The following is a 20737-nucleotide window of genomic DNA, read 5'->3' as shown; positions in this document are numbered from 1 at the left end:
TTTCCAAATGAAATGCATATTCAAAAACAACCTCAACTTCCAAATATTTCAAGTTCAAAAATTTCTTCTTCTTTTTTTTTTTTTTTTTTTAATTTTAGTTTCAACCAAATACCTACTAATTACCCTTTTCAGCTTAGCGATGGGGCATTCATTTTTGTCCTATTTGCTTGATGCCTCAAGTATTTTGTCTCTAGCATGCTCTGTTTGAATAGCACCCTTGGGCAAACCATGACTCAAATTTGTATTGATATGAATATAAGTGGCAATCCATCTTGCTGATCAAATTATCCATGATATTCTTCCGAAATAAATGTCTGCATCTGCTTTTGTTTCAAGGGTGTAATACCAATAACTTAAAACAAAAGTTCCTGCATCAGCCCAACCTAGACTTTGTCCTTAATCCATAATCCTATCAATGAAAGCACTAAAACACTTAAGTCTCATCCCCACATGCAAAAAGTGTTACATTATTTCTGCTCATTTGCCTAATATCTGATGAAATAATCGAGATGACCACAAGCCCATCCCTATTAGAAAAAAATATAGTAAATGATTGTAAGTGCTGGACTGTCATTCTTCGGACCACTGTAGTTTAAACAGTTAGACCACTGCAAGATATTAAGGAATGGCTCCATTCAAACATGTTTGTGAAAGGACGAAGCCCAATATTAGCTACTATTGTCAAAGAAAAGCCACTAGGCGAAATTCGTTAAGACAAGCCTAATAACAACATAAACATTCCCAATGTAATAACACTATAGGAGTCTGGAGAGGGCAGTGTGTACATAAACCCTACCCCTACCTTGTGGGGGCAGACAGGTTGTTTCCAATAGACAAATCCTAATATCACCAGTAAATCAGTAATGATACAATCGCAGTTAATTGAACGAAAACTCATGCTTTCTGTTTCTGTAACCGCAATACCGAACATTAAGCAAACTCAATCAGTCTTGACAAGGAAAGAGACTCGGCTATTTACTAGGGACTGTTGAATGCCGAAGGCTAACCATTAAGTTGACACGGATCCACAGTCAGTGTAGAACCATTATCCAGCATTTCTAGCTATACGAGAATTTGACAAGATGAGAAAAAGACATAAACCAAAACTGTATCACAATAACAAGTCTCAACGTCAAAATCTCAAACAAGAAATTACATGAAGCCTATCATCTCCTCAAGTGCACAATCTGATACGATTCCAAGTATCCCGGACATGCCAAAACAACTTAATATAGAATTTCTAAGATATGATTCGACACTCCGAATGCCCACGTCTTCTCTATGCCACAAGAGTACTGGCCGTGGTAGATTCACTGCAAGGTAAAAATTGAAATTAGTACAGCATATCACAAATTAAGGGAGAACACCCAGAAGGGGATTTGGGGGGCGCGGGGTGCTAGGAAAATACAGTATTGACTTTCATATAGTTAGATATTTGCACACAAAAAGCTGCACCAACTTCAGTAAATGTCGACTCACAGGACCAGAAAGAATGAAAACTGTTGCTTCAGATTTACAAGTGCTCAATCCATCCATCAAACAATTTAAGCATTTGAATTAAAAAAAAAAATGAAGAACAGCTTGCAGAAACTGTTTTTCTTTTTTTCTTTTTTTTTCGAAAAAGGGCCTCCAAAGTACCAGAACATGACAAAGCAACCTGACAAGCCTATACGCCATTGCTTTCCTCCCTAATAAAGGCCTAATAATGCCATTTTCTTTTATCAAGTATAAAAAATTGTTTCTTAAATTTGGAGGTGTGCATAACCCCAATTTCTGGAATCATTTTCTAAGACAAATTAGGGCTTTAAACACCACCATTTGGCAATTTAGGAGGGACCTAAAAACATGGCAAAACAAAATTCCATGTACATAATGAAGCCTACTCCTTGAAAACAAAGGCCTAATGATGCCATTTTTTTTTATCAAGTACAAAATTTGGAGGTGTGCGTAACCTCAATTTCTGGAATCATTTGCAATGACAAACTAGGGCTTTAAACACCAACGTTTGGCAATTTAGGAGAGACCTAAAAACAAGGCAACACATATTAATGAAGCCAACTCCTTGAAAAAAGAAGTCCTAATGATGCCATTTTTTATCACATATAACAAGTTGTTTACAAAATTTGGAGGTGTTTGTAACCCCAATTTCTGGAATATTTTCTATGACAAATTAGGGCTTCAAACACCGCCGTTTTGGCAATTTAGGAGAGACCTAAAAACAAGGCAAAACAAAATTCCATGTACATAATAAGCCAACTCCTTGCAAAAAAAAAAAAGGCCTAATGATGCAGGCAGTACATACTCAATTCAGATAGACCTAAAAAGCTTGTACGGTGCACAAACATGTCCAATCATCCTACATACCCTTGACACGTGTCTACGAAACTGATACAACACATGGTATGATGCTTCAAATATGTTGTATAATATGAAACCAAACCTCAAACAGAACAATCAACGCATTGGCTGAACCACATATTCTCAAAACTGAAAATAAACCTTTCCACCAAACTATGAGAGACAATTATCGAGCATGCTTAGATAAAGAAGTCGCTTTGTAGAAGATTGAACATATTCACATATTTTATTTGCAAATGCAACACTAAGCTTGATTGAAAATGTTAATCAGAAGCAGTCCACTACTAAAGTCAAATAGGCAGACTGGACTTACTACTTCCAGACTGGTGGAAGCTTTTTTGTTTTCTTGTAGTAGCGAGCAAGTCGGTGAATCCTGCTCTCAACAAGAATCAACCTAAACTTGGAATCCTTGTCTTTCCTGTTTCTCTCAAGGTGCTTCCTGATTGCAACTGCTTTTTTGATAAGGTGGTAGAGATCCTCGGGAATCTCAGGAGCAAGTCCTATCAAATTAAGAATCATTTGCTATCAAATATTTCCTTGGGACAAGTAAATTCTACTAAACACAAATTACCAAATAAATACCATGAGCCTTCAAAATTCGGAGAATCTTGCTACCAGTTACACTCTTCACCTGAGCAATGCCATGGGAATCACGAAGAATAACACCAATTTGAGAAGGTGTCAAACCTTTTTTGGCAAACTTGCAGATGTTATCTTCGACCTGAAACACAAGAGAATGCTGCTGGTTAAGAAACTAGAACCAAGTACATGACTTATTCAATCAAGTTACACATAAATCTTTGGGTAATGTTTTGAATTTTAGCAAAATCCAACCAAGTGTCCCAAGTTTTTTAACCCATATTTAAAAAGAGACAAAGCTCAAACGATACTCATGAAGGGAAAGAGCTCCACTGATCCTCCCTTTTTTGGATAAAGTAAGGGAATCATCTTTAATAAGCATCAAGAAGATGCAAAGCAAAAGATACAAAAGTTACCATATTGCTTGATGGTGTCTGCTCCTATACAAAAAACAATCTATAGCTACGGAGCCAACACAATGTGAAAATCTTCATGATGGGAGCTCAACCTTTTGTTTACTCGTTCTGTTCCAATTTATGTGGCAGCATTTCCATTTTAGTTTGTTCCAAAAATAATGACAGCTTTCAGAATTACGAAATCTTTTACTTTTAGGATTCCAATATTACCCTTACCATCATTCCTTTAAAAACTGACATAGACCCCACTAGATTTAAAAGTAAAATATGTGATTATTTGCTGCCATGTGACCAGGAGGTCACGGGTTCAAGCCGTGAAAACAGCCTATTGCAGAAATGCAGGGTAAGGCTGCATACAATAGACCCTTGTGGTCCGGCCCTTCCCCGGACCCCGCACATAGCGGGAGCTTAGTGCACCGGGCTACCCTTTAGACGTTAATGTTGAAAAAACAAAAAGCTACAATGTGTCGGATCTCTTCCATGTTTGTGTAAGATTTGGCTGTTATCTTTTTTTCTTCTTTCTCACTCTTTTTGCTGAGATTCCACTTAATTTCCCCTGAATTTGATTAATTGCAAGCCACATGTAAATTTCTTAAATTACTCGATCTTTTACCCAAACCCCCAGAAAGACGCATCGAAGACACCAAGCAGCATTATTCGACCTAAGTCAATAGATAATCAACCATAAACACGCACATGATTCAAAACCTAGAGCTGCTGAATCAAACCAATCAATTTTGCAGAAATTGGGAATTGCTTACAAAATAGAATGGTAGTCTTAGAAATAATCAGGATTACAGACAAAATACCGAAACCTCATTTGATTAGTTAGAAGAGTGGTAATTGAGGAAAGCGCTAATGTGCTGTGGGCTTGATTAATTAAGATTCCTGTCCTTTCGACAGGCATTTTTAAAGTAACACTAGTTTCCTTCCATATAGTGGAAAGGATCCATCCTTTCCCTCTTAAGTCAGTGAAGTTTACTTATGTGATTGAAAAGATAAAAACAAGGCATAAATGCATAAAATGTGGCATAACTATACTGGTAGGCATGTAGTAATGTAAGAGAGGCAATGACATACTCTTTCTTTACCTTGCTCATTTTAAGGTTATGCGCCATTTTATATTTAAAGAATGTGGCATATAAATTGCAGGTGCATTTCAGCTTATTATATAGTCTATAAGAAAGCACAAAAGTGTATTTCTCGTCACCAGGGTTCAGTTGAGGTTTTCTTTATACTCCCTCCATTATGTTTTATGTGGCAAAGAGCACAGAGTTTAATAAATGGGAGAAGACTTTTGACGGATAACCTAAATATACACTAAGTACCAATATACCCTTAAGAGCCCCGTGGTTAGATTTGTAATGGGAAACACGGTAAAGAGAATACAGACTCAAAATAGACTTGACATGTTCCATCGTCTTACTCCACGTTGACACAGTGTTCATTTCCCATAACTTCCTCCCACTCTTATCAACTTTAATTCCAAAGTCCAAACATGAAACCGAAATACAATTCCGGGAGAAAATGAAAATTATCCATGGCCAAAGGGGCCCTAAATGTCCAGAGTTCAAAAACAAAACGGAAACAAGTGAAGATCAAGAAGTCGAAATGCTAGCAATTTAATTACTTACATCAGGTGCAGATATTTTGAGCCAACTTGGTGGAGTCCTCTTATATGGTAGTGCTGAAGCCGAAATACCCTTACTGTAAAAATACAAAAATATTAGTACAATGTGCCATTGTAATTACTAGAATTGTACAGTGTGATATATATGTAATTTACAGAGATGAAGAAAGATTGAACGAACCCTCTACTGTGCATACGACCCATGGTGGCTTTGGGGTGTGTGTATGGTGGGGTCAGGGGGTGGGGGTGAAGGCAGCTGGTGTCCGGCTGGCTGTGAAGAAGGAAACCCTAGAATGGCTGAAACAAAGGAGATCAGGATTTTATACAAATTCTTTATTTGCTATCAAGTCCCTTTCATATAATTTGAATTGCAGATCAGCCCATCTAAAAGAGTTCAAAGTGGATACAAATTATGTTGCGATTGATAATATAGAAATTAGGCAAGAATTAAGTAATACAAACATTAGTTATGTATAATTAGTAATGTAGGATTTAGGCAAGAATTAAGTAATACAAACATTAGTCATGTATAATTAGTAACGTAGAATTTACAATGTAGTGACTACTGTTTGATTTGTTGTGTATAACTTGCGAGAAAAGGGCCAAAAATACATTTGAATTATTCAAAATAGGTCAAATTTATCCTTTGATGTGTTATTTACTCAAAAATGCCCTTGCCATCACATTTTGGTCAAAAATGCCTTCTCACTAGCAAAATAGCTCAAGTATAACTTTCCTGCTAACCATTGCTCCAAATCAAGGAAAATGGACTAATTTTGCCCTTAAACTATTCAAAATGTAGATCAGGCAATCTAAGCTAGCATTTGGTCATAGATTCCCAAAAAAAATTGTAATACTTAATTTTGGTGAAGTTTTTCAAGTTTTGAAAATGCCTTTGGCCATAGTTTTTCAAAACATATTTCACTTTTTGTTTTAAAAAATATGAAACATTACTAATACCCATAAGTTCTAAAAACTATCGAGAATACCCAACCATACAAAACATAAATACTTGCTAATCCCAAATTATGCAGAACGTGATATTTTAATAACAACTGTTAATAACACACTTACTGGCTACTACAATTCAAATTTCAATACAAAAAGCTATTTTTATCTTCGCAACGGATTTCTACAGTTGACGGAGCAGTTTTCCCTAGGGTTCTTCTTCTACTATTTAGGCACAGCTTAGCTTATTCACTTTATAGAAGAGGCTGCTTCAATTGTGAAAACATGGTAGATACAACTTTAACTATGAAAACATGGTAAATAGAATTGGTTGGGTCATAACTAGATGAGACTTTTTTATAAAATATAAAAGTTTGGGATAATTTTTAAAAATTATAAAAAGGTCAAAATATAGATCTTGGCCCAAAAACAGTTTGAGCCAGAATTTGGGATTCAAAGTATATGCACTAAAGGGTCATTTGGTTGGATGACAAATTATGCAGCGATTGGTAATATATTGGTTAATTATGCAAGAGTTAATAACATAAAAGTTACCTATGTACAAATTAAGTAATGTGAAATTGTAAAAACTATAATGTAGTGAATATTTCGTGTTGGATGTTTGATTTGTAGTGTATACCTTGGAATGGCCAAATACATAGACGACTCCTATAATTAGCATTAGTTTCCATTTTGAAACTTCAATTGAGGCTATTTCTAATGAAGCACCACCAATAAATCATAAATGTGTATAAGTTATACACAAGGCTATTTTGATGTGTCACAATGTATGTATTTCACATTCTCTTCTGTACGTGAATGATTATCTTGATTTCTTACGATTTTGACAATGTAAAGTTGGCCCAAAAAAAGATATGTGTATTTTATTTTTTCTCCTTCTTCTCTTTTCCATTGTCTATAACCATCCATCTATGCATTTCTTCTTCATCTCATTATTATTTGCCATCGTCATTTCATTTTACACTATTACAACTCCATTTTTTCTAATGACCAAACACATTCCTTCATATTTGTTCCTTTCCTCCTACTGAAATACTCAGATGCTCATTTTCTTCAAATTGAGATTGTAGTTTTCTATTATAATTAAGATTGAAATTTCAGTAGGAAGAAACATGGAAGAAGTTGAAGTACCTGTCTACTTTCTTGTTCAATCTTTGCTGTCTAATATAATCTGGCATCAAACAAATTCAACCTCCAAAGACACAAGTTCAAAAAAAAAAAAAAAAAAAAAAAAGACTATGTTATCAAACTCCTTAATGAAGTAAAGAAATAACTAAAAAGGCAACGAAGATGTCTCTGAAGCATTAATATATAGTTAAATGACAACGTATTTTTTGTTCTACTTATTAGGAAGAAAAATGTTGCTTGGAAAAAGGATATGGAAAATATGATTGATGCTGACACCTAATTTTTGCCCTCTAATAATTTTATTTAATTATTCGAACTTCTTGAATCAGAAACGGAGTAAAATGAATAATTTTACAAAATTGTTTCGGTGACATTTTGCCATTTCATTTGGCAAAATATCATCAAGTATATTAGTGTATATCATCTTGCATATTTTGTATATCTCTCATGATTTCAAAGCGTATTTATCAAAATTAATTTTAAAATACTGAAAACAATTACTTATTTAATTTCTTAAACTATTAATAATTAGTTGATAAATATTTTACTCAGCTAAAACAAGAAATTTGATTAATTGAATTAATTATCAATTACATCTCAAGTTTACATCAATGTAGCTTCAGTTGCAATTACTTTCAAATTCGGTTACAATTGAAACATCTAATTGGTTTTCTACATTAATTGTGGCTACGATTGAAATAATTTAGCTAATCTTTATATTAAATCATGACCACATTTGCATAGTGATCATTTCTCATTTGATTCTTTCAGTTGTTACAAAATGGGATGAAACCCATTACAAAAACGAGCCAAAGAAGCTTTAAACCAGACCCAGCCCACTACCCTTATAATTTCAACAGATATGCCAAATGACTCCTCAAACTCTTTCATTTTTTTCCTCTTTGTTGAAGGGTTCTGTTATACCTTAGCCGTCGCTCCTCTGTTTTTCTCTCTCTTCGCGTCATCACAGCCAAAAATGGCAAAAGGACAGTATACATTGCTTTTCTTAGGCGTTGCATGGCTATTTGTGGCAAGCATTAATTGCTTGCCTCCCCTCTCCGTCGTTGGACAACCACGAAGAGGTAAAACCCCCCACCTCTCTCTCCTGTTTTTCCTTTTTTACGATTCAGGAGGTTTTGTCCATTTGCTCTCGATTTTCATTGGTTTTCAAATAATTGTGCGGATTCAAGAGGAATCCTTTCAAAACTGAAAGTCCCATATCGAATTTCAACAAAGAAATGGGGTTTTGGGGTTCTATATAAAGAACCCCATTTTCTACTATTTTACACACACCTATAAGTCTCGAACAGAGCAAAAGACCAAAGTTTTGAGCTTGAACTATGGATCCGACTTGAATTGGAACCTTCGTTTATATTTCTCGAATTTTGGAGTTAGTTTTAAATATTTTTTTTTTCTTGTGTGTGGTTGAGGATTCGTCGAGCTCAAGGGTCTCACATTCTATCTTCTCGACCATCCTACAACAAAGAAAGGTAATTCTATTTCCTTTTCTTTTAATTTCTGTAATTTCTTATGTGTTTGTTTAGTTTAGTTCTAGTTAGATTAGTTCAATTGCAGTAAGCATGTGTTAGATTAGAGTAAAATATGTTAAGTTCTTTGTTTGTTTTCCTGATTAGTGTAATGCTTAGTTTAACTAATAATGTTTAGCATTAATAGAACTAGATGTTTTCCTTTCAACATGATTAGAGTTCTTTGCTATCCTAACCTAAATGTTTAGGGAGTGCGATTTAGTTACTTGTTTACCACAGTTTGATTATAAAGAGTTAACAAATCTTAGTCTGGGAGTCTATTAAGTGATCAACTTAAATCTAGGTAAACCTTGCTATATAAATACTAATCAAAACAGTTGGAATAGGTTAAAATCTAGGACATGATGTGTTAGCTTGCTAACATCCAAAGCAGAGTAGAAAAGAGTTAAGTTGTTATAGGAAAATCATGAACTCAGTTAGTAAATGACATACAAGTTTTCTAAGGGCACTACTGGAGGAATTTGTGATCCAAAGTAGCTGTTATAAACCTGACCATGCCTTAACTGTTAGCATAAAATTCTAGTTCACGTAGATTCATAACGGGTTCATTTCCTTTTACATAAATGTTAGGAAAAAGGAAATCTATAGGGGTTGTCACTCATGTGTGTATCTTGTATGGTCATATAAGTGATGAAACATTTTGTACAAGTGATAGGAATAGCTTGAGACAATAAACATGTCATCCCTGAGTTTCATTAATATGTTGATTCAAATGTGAAGGTCTGTGTGACCATTTGTATGAAGTCATGTGGTTTGTCTGCTTTTCTCTTATGGATTTACTGGGTTGTTAGTTTTGTGCATTTAGAGATATAAAGGGAATATATGGATGTTTAGTTTCAACTATGTTTCATATGATGTTCATATAAGTTTTTGAGTCACCTGGAACTGTTTTGCAACCCTGTTAAGCCCCAAATGATGTTTCATTACTCATAAGTGTTGGGATTGACTGTTATTATGATTTAGATATCTGTGAAGTATTAGTTTGGGGTCTTGTAGTTGACTGTGCTAAACTATGATGATCAAACAGTTTTATTACCTTTAATAAAAAGCCCCTAGTCCCTTTCCATTTCTTTGAGAGACAACTGGTGATAATTGCTTAGTCTAGGCTATGTATAAATGTTTAGCTTGAAGAAATAGTTGTCTAATTTTGAGGACTAACCTTTAATGGGCTAAAGTGTAAGTCTTAATGCTTATAAATTATGGGTCAATTACCTTAATAGTTATCTGTCATCTCTGTTTTCTTGTAGTTGGACTGGTTGTATTGGGAAATTGTTATATAGAGGTTAACAGAGGATCACTTTTCCTAACTGCCAAAATAGAGGATGGGCATCAGAGGTGTCCATCCCTATGCCCTCTTTAGACTCCCACCTTGAATCAATACCTCTCCCCATTCACATTCTGAGATGTGGTTAGGATTGAATATGATTATATGAGAAAATTGAAGTATGATCCCCATCCTTATTCTTTACAACATGTTAGCACTAATGACATATAGGTATGTTTGTGAGTCTTTTGCTACTAAGTGATTAGTCCTTAATGCAAGCTAGAACCTGTTCCACCTCAGCCCTTGTCTTTAGCTTAAACAATGACATAAACATGTGAAATGATGAATTTAAGAAATAGAGATGCATATGATGGATCTTGTTACACCTCGTAGTTTTATACGTTGAGATTCGCCGTATGCTAGTTGCCCAAGTCTTGGACACCGGGGCCGTCTCCGAGGTTGGACATGCCTATCTTATGTTTATAAGGGCTTAAGTTCATGTTTGGAAAGTTATGGAAGGACTACAGAATACGTTACATCAAGTTTTGTTCTGGAATTGCTTTATACGGACATTATTTTTCAGATACGGACTGTATCTTGAAATACTGACCGTATTTAAGGATCTAAAAATTTAACAGAGAAGGCAGATTTTTGGGTTGAAAAATACGGACCATTATATGGGCCGTATAAAATTATACGGCCAGTCGTATAATTTTATACGGCCAGTATATACGGACCGTATCTTTATGGCTGTGGATTTTGCTGATTTTATATATTACGACCTCCCTTCATTCTTAAATCATTTTAACCCAAATCCAAGTTCATACAAGCTCTAGAAACCTCTCCCATCATATTCAATCACTGTCCTAAGCAAAAATCAAAGATCAAAGTGAGAATCAAGTGCCTAGAGTTTTCAAAGTCTTGTTAAAGCTTGTCTCTTCTTTTTGTAGAAGGTTTGGAGGATACTTCAAAGTGAAGTGATCTTGGAATTGAAGTGTTCTTAAAATGAGATTTCATCTTATTTCCATGTTTATGAGTTTATGTGATAATTATGCTAAGGTTTGAGAGAAAGAAATTGGAGGAAAGGTTCAAATATGAAGTTGATGTTATTTTGAGTTCTAATCTAACTTGAGCCATGATTGTTAGTGTATTTTGAGCAAAATCTTGTTATGGGGGATAATAGTTAATGCTGGGAATGTGTTGAGGTGGTTATACTTGGTGTATTTGGAAGAAGGAAGTGTTATATACAAGCGTATATGGGCTGCTCAATTGTATACCTTTAAATGTTATGAATATGAGTTTAAAGAAGAGCATATGAGGTTGTTATGTTAATTGTTGGTTGTGGACTTTGTGGTGATGATTAGGAAATAGGGGAAATGCTGCTCGTTTCACTTTAGAATCGAGTTATCATTGATATACGTGATACGCTAGCGCCACCTAAGTTGTATATGTATTCCTTTATTATAGGATTGGCGCTCTAGTGGTGATAAGCTTGTTGTTGGGTTACTTGGACGACTTGAGGTATGTTAAGGCTAACTTTCCTTCTTTTTGGCATGATCCTTATAACCGGAACGTAAACATAACGCTACTTCATAATGAATCTATTCTTAGTAGCTAGGGATGTTCCATGTTGATTCATGATCTAAATGCTATTCTCAGTAAGTTTTTCCTCAGATTCAGTATGATTTATAGAGTCACTTGTTGATGGAAATGCTATCTCATAATGATGTTCGGAGGTGTAACGACCTTGTGTCACTCCGACAGATTCGAAATGTATTCTTATCCTATTTATGCATTGCGTTTGTGTGTGTGTGTGTGTGTGTGTGTGTTTGTACAGACCTATGACCCCTATATGTACAGACCTATGACCCCTCAGGCGTTATATAAGTGGATATTATGTATTATATATATGTATGGGGTATGGGGAAGGTGACAAATATATATATATATACGCATATATATATATATATATATATATATATATATATATATATATATATATGCATATATATATAGTATTCATGTATATCATTGGCCCATCGAAGCAGTTCAGGCATACAGGTTGTATATATTTCATCCTATGTTCTCTTATGTCTCTTTCATGTTACTTTCATGCCTTACATACTCAGTACTTTGTCCGTACTGACGTCCCTTTTCTGGGGGCGCTGCGTTTCATGCCCGCAGGTTCAGGTAGACAGATTGACGATCCACCCTTGTAGGCTGCTGTTCAGCTGATATTGGAGCACTCCTCTTATTCCGGAGTTGCGGTCTAGTCTTGGTACGATATTATTTTATGTACATATGGTTACGGCGGGGCCCTGTCCCAACCTCTTTATGTCAAATACTCCAATAGAGGCTTGTAGATATTCATGGTATAGTTCAACTTTATATGGGTTTTTGCTGTATAGTATAGCACGTTGGCCTTGTCGGCTCGTATAGTTTTTGTCTCTTATATGATTTTAGTAAATTTTCATGTGGTGACCCTAAGGTCCACTCTTTTTTATGATCATGGTAGGAAAGCATGTTTAGCGATGCTTGGCAAGTAGGGCCAGGTGCCCGTTATGACCCTCCAGTTTGAGTAGTGACAAACTTGGTATTAGAACAGTTGTGTCCTAGGGTTGTCTACAAGCTGTGTCTAGTAGAGTCTTGTTTATGGTGTGTTGTGCACCGCACTTATAAACAGGAGGCTGCAGGGCATTTAGGAAAATTGTCCATCTTTTCTATCTTAGATCGTGCGATAGAGTCGTACTATAAGGATTTCTTTTCTAATAATGTATTGTGATTTTAGTGATGCTTGTGACGAGGAGAGCTTGCCCAGCCAGAGAGGCAAGGCTATGATAGATGAAGGTACCAGTAGGGTGCCACCAATAGCTGCGGGCCAAAGTGAGTCTTAGAGTGAGGCCCCATCTCAGTCTTCTTAGAGCCCTTCCGCTCCAGCAGATCCCAGAGAGGCTGCAGCTACAGTACCTCCAGTTCCCCCACCTAATACATCAGGTCAGGAGATGGGAGAGGCTATTCAGTTGTTGGCTCAGTTAGTGGCCACTCTGGCCCAACGTCAGGGCACGGGTATTAATTATGGTGACAGAGCTGTTAGTGCCAGGGTTCGAGACTTCATCAATTTGGACCCTCCAGAATTCTGTGGATCGAAACTAGATGAGGACCCGTAGAATTTTATAGATCCGATGTTGAGGAGATTGCGGGTAATGCATGCTTCAGACACTGAGTCAGTAGAACTGGCTTCGTACCCGTTGCGAGATATTGCTATCCAGTGGTATGAGACCTAGGTGTCATCTAGAGGGGCTAATGCACCCCCAGCAGTATGGCAGGAGTTCACAGAGGCTTTTCTTCAGCAATATTTGCCAGCAGAGGCCCGACGGACTCGAGTTGATCAGTTTCTGAATCTACGCCAGGGGAATATGAGTGTTCGGGCGTACAATCTTCTTTTTTCATTCACTAGCCAGGTATGCTTCCACAATTATAGCTAAGATTGAGGATCGGGTACACGATTTGTGAGTAGACTTGGGCCGCAATTGATTAATGATTGCATGACGGCCGCACTTCAGGGGGGTATAGATATCCCTCATATTCAGGCATACGCTCAGGGTTTAGAGGAGAGGAAGCAGCAACAGCGGATTGATCGAGAGTGTGATAGGGGTCAGAGAAAGAGAGCTATATCTTTTGGGTCTTTTAGTGAGTACTGGGGTGGTCATAGACAGCAGTTATCTAGGCGTTCAGCCTATCCAGCGGCTAGTGCGCCTTCACAGTTCCCGGGATTGAGATTTGATAGACCCACTTATTTTGAGCGAGCCAGAGTTCCGGGGCTTCCAGTTCCAGTTCAGAAGTGGTTCTAGCCAGATGAGGCCATCTCTACCATGATGTGCTCAGTGTGGTAAGTTGTATGGCGGACAGTGCCGTTTGGGATCAGATGCGTGTTATACATGTGGCCAGCCAGGTCACATTATGCGAAATTGTCCGTCGAGAGGTGGTAAAGGTGTAGTTTATCCTGCAGGATCTGCAGCTAGCTCTTCGTCATCGGTACGCCCTTCTGGGCAGGGTTCTCAAACACCAGCCGGTTGTGGTAGAGGCAAAGGTGGAGCGTCCAGTTCGACCGATCCTCAGAACCGCATTTATGCATTGGCTAGTCGATAGGATCTTGAGTCATCACCTGATATTGTCACAGGTATACTGTCACTCTCCTCCCATGATGTATATGCATTGATAGATCCAGGTTTTACATTGTCATATGTTACTTCTTTTACTGTTGGTAAGTTTGGGATGGAACGCGAGTCGATTAGACCTTTTGAGGTGTCTACATCTGTTGGTGCTCCCGGGATAGCTAGACGAGTATACAGAGGTTGTGTAGTTATAGTCTGTAATCGTCATACCGTAGTTGATTTGATTGAGTTAGATATGGTGGAATTCTATGTTATTATGGGAATGGACTGGTTGGCCTCTTGTTATGCTAATGTTGATTGTAGAACAAAGATGGTCCAGTTTCAGTTTCCAGGAGAGCCAGTGCTGGAATGGAAAGGTAATACAACTTCACCGAGAAGTAGCTTTATTTTCTATCTCAAGGCAAAAAAGATGGTCACAAAAGGTTGCATTTATCATATAGTTTGAATTCAGAATGCAGAAGCAGAATCACCGATTCTTCAGTTTGTTCCAATGGTTAATGAGTTTCCGGATGTGTTTCCCGACAAGCTTTCTGGTCTCCTGCCAGAGCGGGAAATTGACTTTGCTATTGATGTCTTACCAGATACTCAGCCGATATTCATCCCTCCTTATAGAATGACACCTGCTGAGTTGGGGGAGTTGAAGGAGCAAGTGAAAGACTTGCTCGAGAAAGGCTTTATGAGGCCCAGGCCTAGTACATCGCCATGGGGAGTGCCTGTGTTGTTTGTAAGAAAAAAAGATGGCTCGTTACGGATGTGTATTAACTACAGGGAGCCGAATAAGGTGACGATAAAGAATATGAGGTCAGGATACCATCAAGTTAGGGTCAAAGAGAAAGACATTCCGAAGACAGCTTTCAGAACCAGATATGGTCACTCTGAGTTTCGTGTGATGTCATTCCTCTTGACTCATGCCCCAATAGTATTTATGGATTTGATGAACCGTGTATTTAGACCTTTTTTGGATCAATCTGTAATTGTATTCATCGATGATATTCTAGTCTACTCTCGATCAGGGGTGGAACATGCAGAACATATGCGTGCGGTACTCAGGGTCCTTCAGGATCGGAAGGTGTATGCAAAGTTCTCTAAATGTGAGTTCTGGTTGAACTCTGTGGCTTGCCTGGGGCACATTATTTCAGGAGAAGGCATCAGGGTTGATACACAGAAGATAGAAGCCGTGAAGAATTAGCCTAGACCCACCACACCGACAGAGGTTCGTAGTTTTTTGGGTTTGGTAGGTTATTACAAGAGATTTGTAGAAGGCTTCTCTTCCCTTTCAAAGACCACTGACGAAGCTGACTCAGAAGACAGCTAAGTTCCAGTGGACTGACGCTTTTGAGCGGAGTTTTCAGGAGTTGAATGACATATCGACTTCAGCGCCAGTACTTACACTTCTAGAGGGGTTAGAGGGTTATGTTATTTATTGTGACGCTTCAGGTATTAGATTGGGTTGTGTGTTGATACAGCATGGTAAGGTTATCGCTTATGTTTCGAGGCAACTGAGGAAGCATGAGAAGAATTACCCGACTCATGATTTAGAGTTAGCTACAGTGATTCATGAGCTGAAGATGTGGAGGCATTACTTATATGGTATTCATGTTGATATATATATAGATCATAAGAGTCTTCAGTACATCTTGAAGAAGAAGGAGTTGAGTTTGCATCAGAGGCGGTGGTTAGAGCTGTTGAAAGATTATGATGTTGACATTCTGTATCATCCAGGAAAGGCAAATGTAGTGGCCGATGCTCTTAGCCGCAAATCCATAGGAAGCCTATCTTATTTGTAGCCAGAAAAATGGGAGTTAGCTTATGAGCTTCACTAGTTGGCTAACCTAGGAGTTTGATTATTGGACTCGGGCGATGCGGGAGTTACTATTCAGGATTCAAAAGAACCTCATCGTTGGTAGCTGAGGTTAAAGAGAGCCAATATGAAGACCCTATGCTAGTCCATTATAGAGATACAACTCCTCAGTAGGAGAAGTCACCATTTGAGATTACTAGAGACGGAGTCCTCAGATATCGAGGCAGATTGTGTATTCCAGATGTTGCAGGGATACGTCGACAGATTATGGGAGAAGCACATCATTCTCGCTATTCTTTCATCCAGGGACAACAAAAATTTATCATGATATCAAGGAAGTTTACTGGTGGGACGGGATGAAGAAAGATATAGCTAAGTTTGTAGCTTAGTGTCCTAATTGTCAGCAGATTAAGGTTGAGCGCGAGAAGCCCAGTGGGTTGCTACAAAGTATAGAGATTCCGACTTGGAAATGGGAGGCAATAAATATGGATTTCATTACAGGCTTACCTCGTTCTCAGCGTAAGTTTGACTGGATATGGGTGATAGTTGATAGGCTTACAAAGTCAGCACATTTTCTACCTGTCAGGACTACTTATTCCGCCGAAGATTATGCGAAGTTATATATTAAGAAGATAGTGCGATTTCATGGTGTTCCAATATCTATTATTTCTGACAAAGGTGCACAGTTTACAGCTAACTTTTGGAGATCTTCTAGAAAGGATTAGGAACACAGGTGAGTCTTAGCACAGTATTCCATCCCCAGACAGACGAACAGGCTGAGCATACAACTCAGACGCTTAAAGATATGCTATGGGCATATGTGTTAGACTTTGGAGGTAGTTGGGATGGTCATTTTCCGCTTATTGAGTTTGCGTATAATAATAGTTACCACTCCAAAGATTCAGATGGCTCCATATGAAGCCTTATATGAGCGGAAATGCAAATCACCTATCAGATGGTTTGAGGGTAGGAATCTAAGCTAACATGACCAGATTTAATCCAGCAGGCAGTTGATAAGTTTAAGCTTATTCAGGAAAGGCTATTGGCTGCTCTGAGTCGCCAAAAGTCTTATGCATATAATCGATGACGAGATTTGGAGTCTCATATAGACTATTGGATATTCCTGAAGATATCGCCAATGAAGGGTGTTATGATATTTGGTAAGAAAGGAAAGCTTAACCCTCGATACATTAGGCCTTATAAGATTGTGCGCTGAGTAGGCCAATTGTCCTATGAGTTAGCTCTACCTTCAGACTTGGAGTCTGTACATCCGGTCTTACACGTGTCTATGCTTTGTAAGTGTATTGGAGATTCTTCCAGAGTCATACCTGTTAATGATGTTCATATTACAGAGCAACTATCATATGAGAAAGTTCCTATTGCCATCTTGGATCAATAGATTCGTAGGTTAAGAACCAAGGATGTGGCATCGGTGAAGGTACTTTGGAGCAACAAAAATGTTGAGGAGATGACTTGGGAAGCCGAAGAAGATATGAAGTCTAGATATCCTCATTTGTTTCCGGCTTCAGAGCAGATGCAGACTATAACACCATCGTCTTCAGGTATGTATTATTTATCAGCTACTCTTATTGGTCGTGAGGGACTATTTTTGTTATTAATTGTTATGGCCCTGTGTGGCATTGTATGGTTTGGTTTGCCATGTGGCAGGTTGGTAGTGGTACAGTTACAGAGGAGACTCTGTCGAAATTTCTATAAAATTCCTGAGAGTTTAACATTCGACGATGAATGTTTCTAAAGGGGGAAGGATATTACACCTCGTAGTTTTATATGTTGAGATTCGTCGTATGCTAGTTGCCCTAGTCTTAGACATCGGGGCCGTCTCCGAGGTTATACGAGGTTGGACATGCCTATCTTATGTAGGTCCCGTTTAGCTTGCGTGAGAGCTTTGGCCATCTTGAGCAAGGGACTATAAGTATGACAGAGTATGAGATGGAGTTTCTTGCCTTATCTCGTCATGGTTTGACTATTCTACCTGACGAGGCGGAGAGGATCCGCAAGTTCATTCGAGGCTTATCATATCATCTTAAGGTTGCTGCTACTTTTGATGCCACTTCGGGCAAGAATTTTCAGGGTGTTGTTGATGCTGCACGGAGTATGGAGACTCTTAGGCGCCAGGAGTTTAGAGATAGGTGTGGGAAGAAGCAATATTCGACAGGCAGTTTTAGAGGTTCCTTTTCTGAAGGCCGTGATCATCAGAGTAGGGGTCATCATCCTCAGTTCACTTAGCCAGTTCAGGCAGCTATTCAGCCTTCTCATGGTGGTTCTTCGGCTCGTAGTGGGTACAGTCCTGGTCATGTCTCTCAGTCATCGCATTCTAGGCCCGGAAGTCGTAGTGGTTACTTCAGTTCTTCTCAGCAGCCAGCAACACATGGTGGATGTTATGAATGTGGTTAGGTTGGGCATTATGCCAGAGATTGCCCCAGAGTCCGACAGCTTAGTTCGCACCCTAATTTTCAGGTTTTTGCTCTGACACCAGTTATTCAGCCGTCGAGAGGTGGTTCACAGAGTGGCAAAAGGAGTTCTCATTCGGGAAGGGGTGGCACCTATATTGGCCGTGGGGGTTCACAGTCTTGTGGTGGTGGAGCTCAATGTTATGCATTTTCGGGTAGACCCGAGGTAGAGGCCTCAGATGCTGTGATCATAGTGTGATCACGGGTAATATTTTCACTAGTCACCGGTCGCCTATTGCCTTATTCAATTCGGGTTCTACTTATTCTTATGTGTCCACCTACTTTGCGTCAGGTCTAGATATGATGTGTGAGTCTCCTGATATTGCTCTTTATGTTTCTACTCTGGTGGGAGAGTCCGTAGTGGTGGATCGGGTGTACCGATCCTGTGTGGTTACTTTGATGGGTTATGAGACTTGGGTTGACCTGATGATTTTTGATATGATGAACTTTGATGTCATTTTAGGTGTCAGTTGGTTATCTCTGTACCATGCGATCTTGGATTGTCATGCCAAGACGGTTACTTTGGCCATGCTTGGGATTCCTAGGTTAGAATGGTAGGGTACGGTTAGACACGCGCCTAAGCGGATTGTGTCATTTCTTAAAGCTCGACAAATGGTAGATAAAGGGTGTCTAGCCTATCTTGCTTATGTTCGTGATACTAGTGCTGAGACTCCTCCATTCGAGTCAGTATCAGTTGTGAGAGAGTTTTCAGAGGTTTTCCCTGCTGATCTTCCGGGTGTTTATCTGGACTGGGATATTGATTTCTGTATCAATGTGGAGCCGGGCACCAAGCCCATTTCTATCCCTCCCTATCGGATGGCTCCTAGAGAGTTGAAGGAGTTGACAGAACACAGGGTTTATTCGTCCTAGTGTGTCCCCGTGTAAAGAAAAAAGAAGGATCCATGAGGATGTGCATTGATTATAGGCAGTTGAACATGGTCACTATTAAGAACAAGTATCCCATTCCTAGAATTGATAATATGTTCGACCAGCTTTAGGGAGTGTCAGTATTTTCCAAGATTGATTTGAGATCCGGGTATCATCAGCTTAAGATCCTGACAGAGGATATTCCCAAGACAGAGTTTCGGACTCGTTATGGTCATTGTGAGTTTTCGGTTATGTCATTTGGGTTGACTAATGCCCCTGCAGCATTTATGGAGTTGATGAATGATGTCTTCCGACCGTATTTGGACTCTTTTGTGATTGTATTCATCGACGATATCTTGATCTACTTTAGGAGTAGGGAGGAGCACGAGAGACATTTGAGGATTGTTCTTGGGATTCTGAAAGAGAAGAGGCTTTATGCTACGTTCTCCAAGTGCGAATTCTGACTTAGTTCTGTGGCATTTTTGGGACACGTGGTGTCCAAGGATGGTATTATAGTTGATCCATAGAAGATTGAGGCTGTTCGTGATTGGGGCAGGCCTACTACAGTTTCAGAGGTTCGGAGTTTTTTTTTTGTTTGGCTAGTTACTATCGACAATTCGTTGAGGAATTTTCTGCTACAGTGTCTCCTCTGACCAAATTAACCCAAAAGGCTGTTCCTTTTCAGTGGTCGGATGAGTGTGAGGCGAGCTTCCAAAAGCTCAAAGCCTTGTTGACTTCAACTCCCATTTTGAATCTTCCCATGGAGGGAAAGGATTTTACCGTGTATCGCTTCGAGATTGGGTCTAAGTTGTGTTCTTATGTAGAAAGGGAAAGTCATAGCCTATGCTCCCGGGCAATTGAAGGTGCACGAGAAGAACTACTCCGTTCATGACTTGGAGTTAGCGGCAACAGTGTTTGCTTTGGAGATTTGAAGGCACTATCTCTATGGTGTGCATTGTAAGGTTTTCAGGGATCATAAGAGTCTTCAAAGACATATTCAATCAGAAAGATCTTAACATGAAGCAGCGAAGGTGGTTGGAGTTACTCAAGGATTATGATATGTCTATTCTTTATCATTCGGGCAAGGCATATGTTGTCGCGGATGCCTTGAGTCGGAAATCAATTACTTCGGGTAGCCTTGCATGTCTTCAGATTGGGGAGCGACCTTTGGCCAGAGAGATTCAGAGTTTAGCAAATACCTTGATTAGGCTTGATATATATGAACCTAGAAGGGTTCTGGCGTGTATGGAGGCACGGTCTTCTTTATTGGAGCAGATTCGAGTTCAACAGTTTGATGACCCAAAGTTGAGCAAAATTCGTGATAAAGTGTTGAAAGGAAAGGCTCGAGAAGCAAGACTTAATGAAGAAGGGATTTTGAGGATTAAGGGACGAGTGTGTGTGCCTCGGACTGGAGACTTGACTAGATTGATTATGGAAGAGGCCCACAGCTCGAGGTATTCTATTCACCCAGGAGCTATGAAGATGTATCGGGACTACTGGTGGTGTAGCATGAAGAGTGATATTGTGAAGTT

The 20737-nt window shown here is 38.8% G+C and overlaps 1 protein-coding gene across 1 annotated transcript; it reads right to left on the bottom strand.

Moving 5' to 3' along the window:
• Positions 1-846: 846 nt before the first annotated feature.
• LOC132053587 (small ribosomal subunit protein uS15) lies at positions 847-5319 on the bottom strand. Its single transcript, XM_059445669.1, has 5 exons — positions 5165-5319; positions 4988-5060; positions 2941-3079; positions 2672-2858; positions 847-1313 (listed from the first exon to the last, which is right to left on the bottom strand). The coding sequence occupies exons 1-5, from the start codon at positions 5185-5187 to the stop codon at positions 1280-1282; spliced, it is 456 nt and encodes a 151-aa protein (XP_059301652.1). The 5' UTR covers positions 5188-5319; the 3' UTR covers positions 847-1279.
• Positions 5320-20737: the final 15418 nt, after the last annotated feature.

The sequence above is a fragment of the Lycium ferocissimum genome, chromosome 4, assembly GCF_029784015.1.
Source record: "Lycium ferocissimum isolate CSIRO_LF1 chromosome 4, AGI_CSIRO_Lferr_CH_V1, whole genome shotgun sequence".
Taxonomy (NCBI): Eukaryota; Viridiplantae; Streptophyta; class Magnoliopsida; order Solanales; family Solanaceae; genus Lycium; species Lycium ferocissimum.
Note: the sequence above shows the minus strand (reverse complement) of the source record. Positions and strands in the feature narration are given on the sequence as shown.

Coding starts and splice junctions, on each gene's coding strand:
- LOC132053587 (XM_059445669.1), bottom strand. CDS start 5,187: ATGGGTCGTATGCACAGTAGAGG. Junction 2,859..2,940: donor CCGAATTTTGAAGGCTCATG/GTATTTATTTGG, acceptor TTAATTTGATAG/GACTTGCTCCTGAGATTCCC. Junction 1,314..2,671: donor CTTCCACCAGTCTGGAAGTA/GTAAGTCCAGTC, acceptor TTTACCTTGCAG/TGAATCTACCACGGCCAGTA.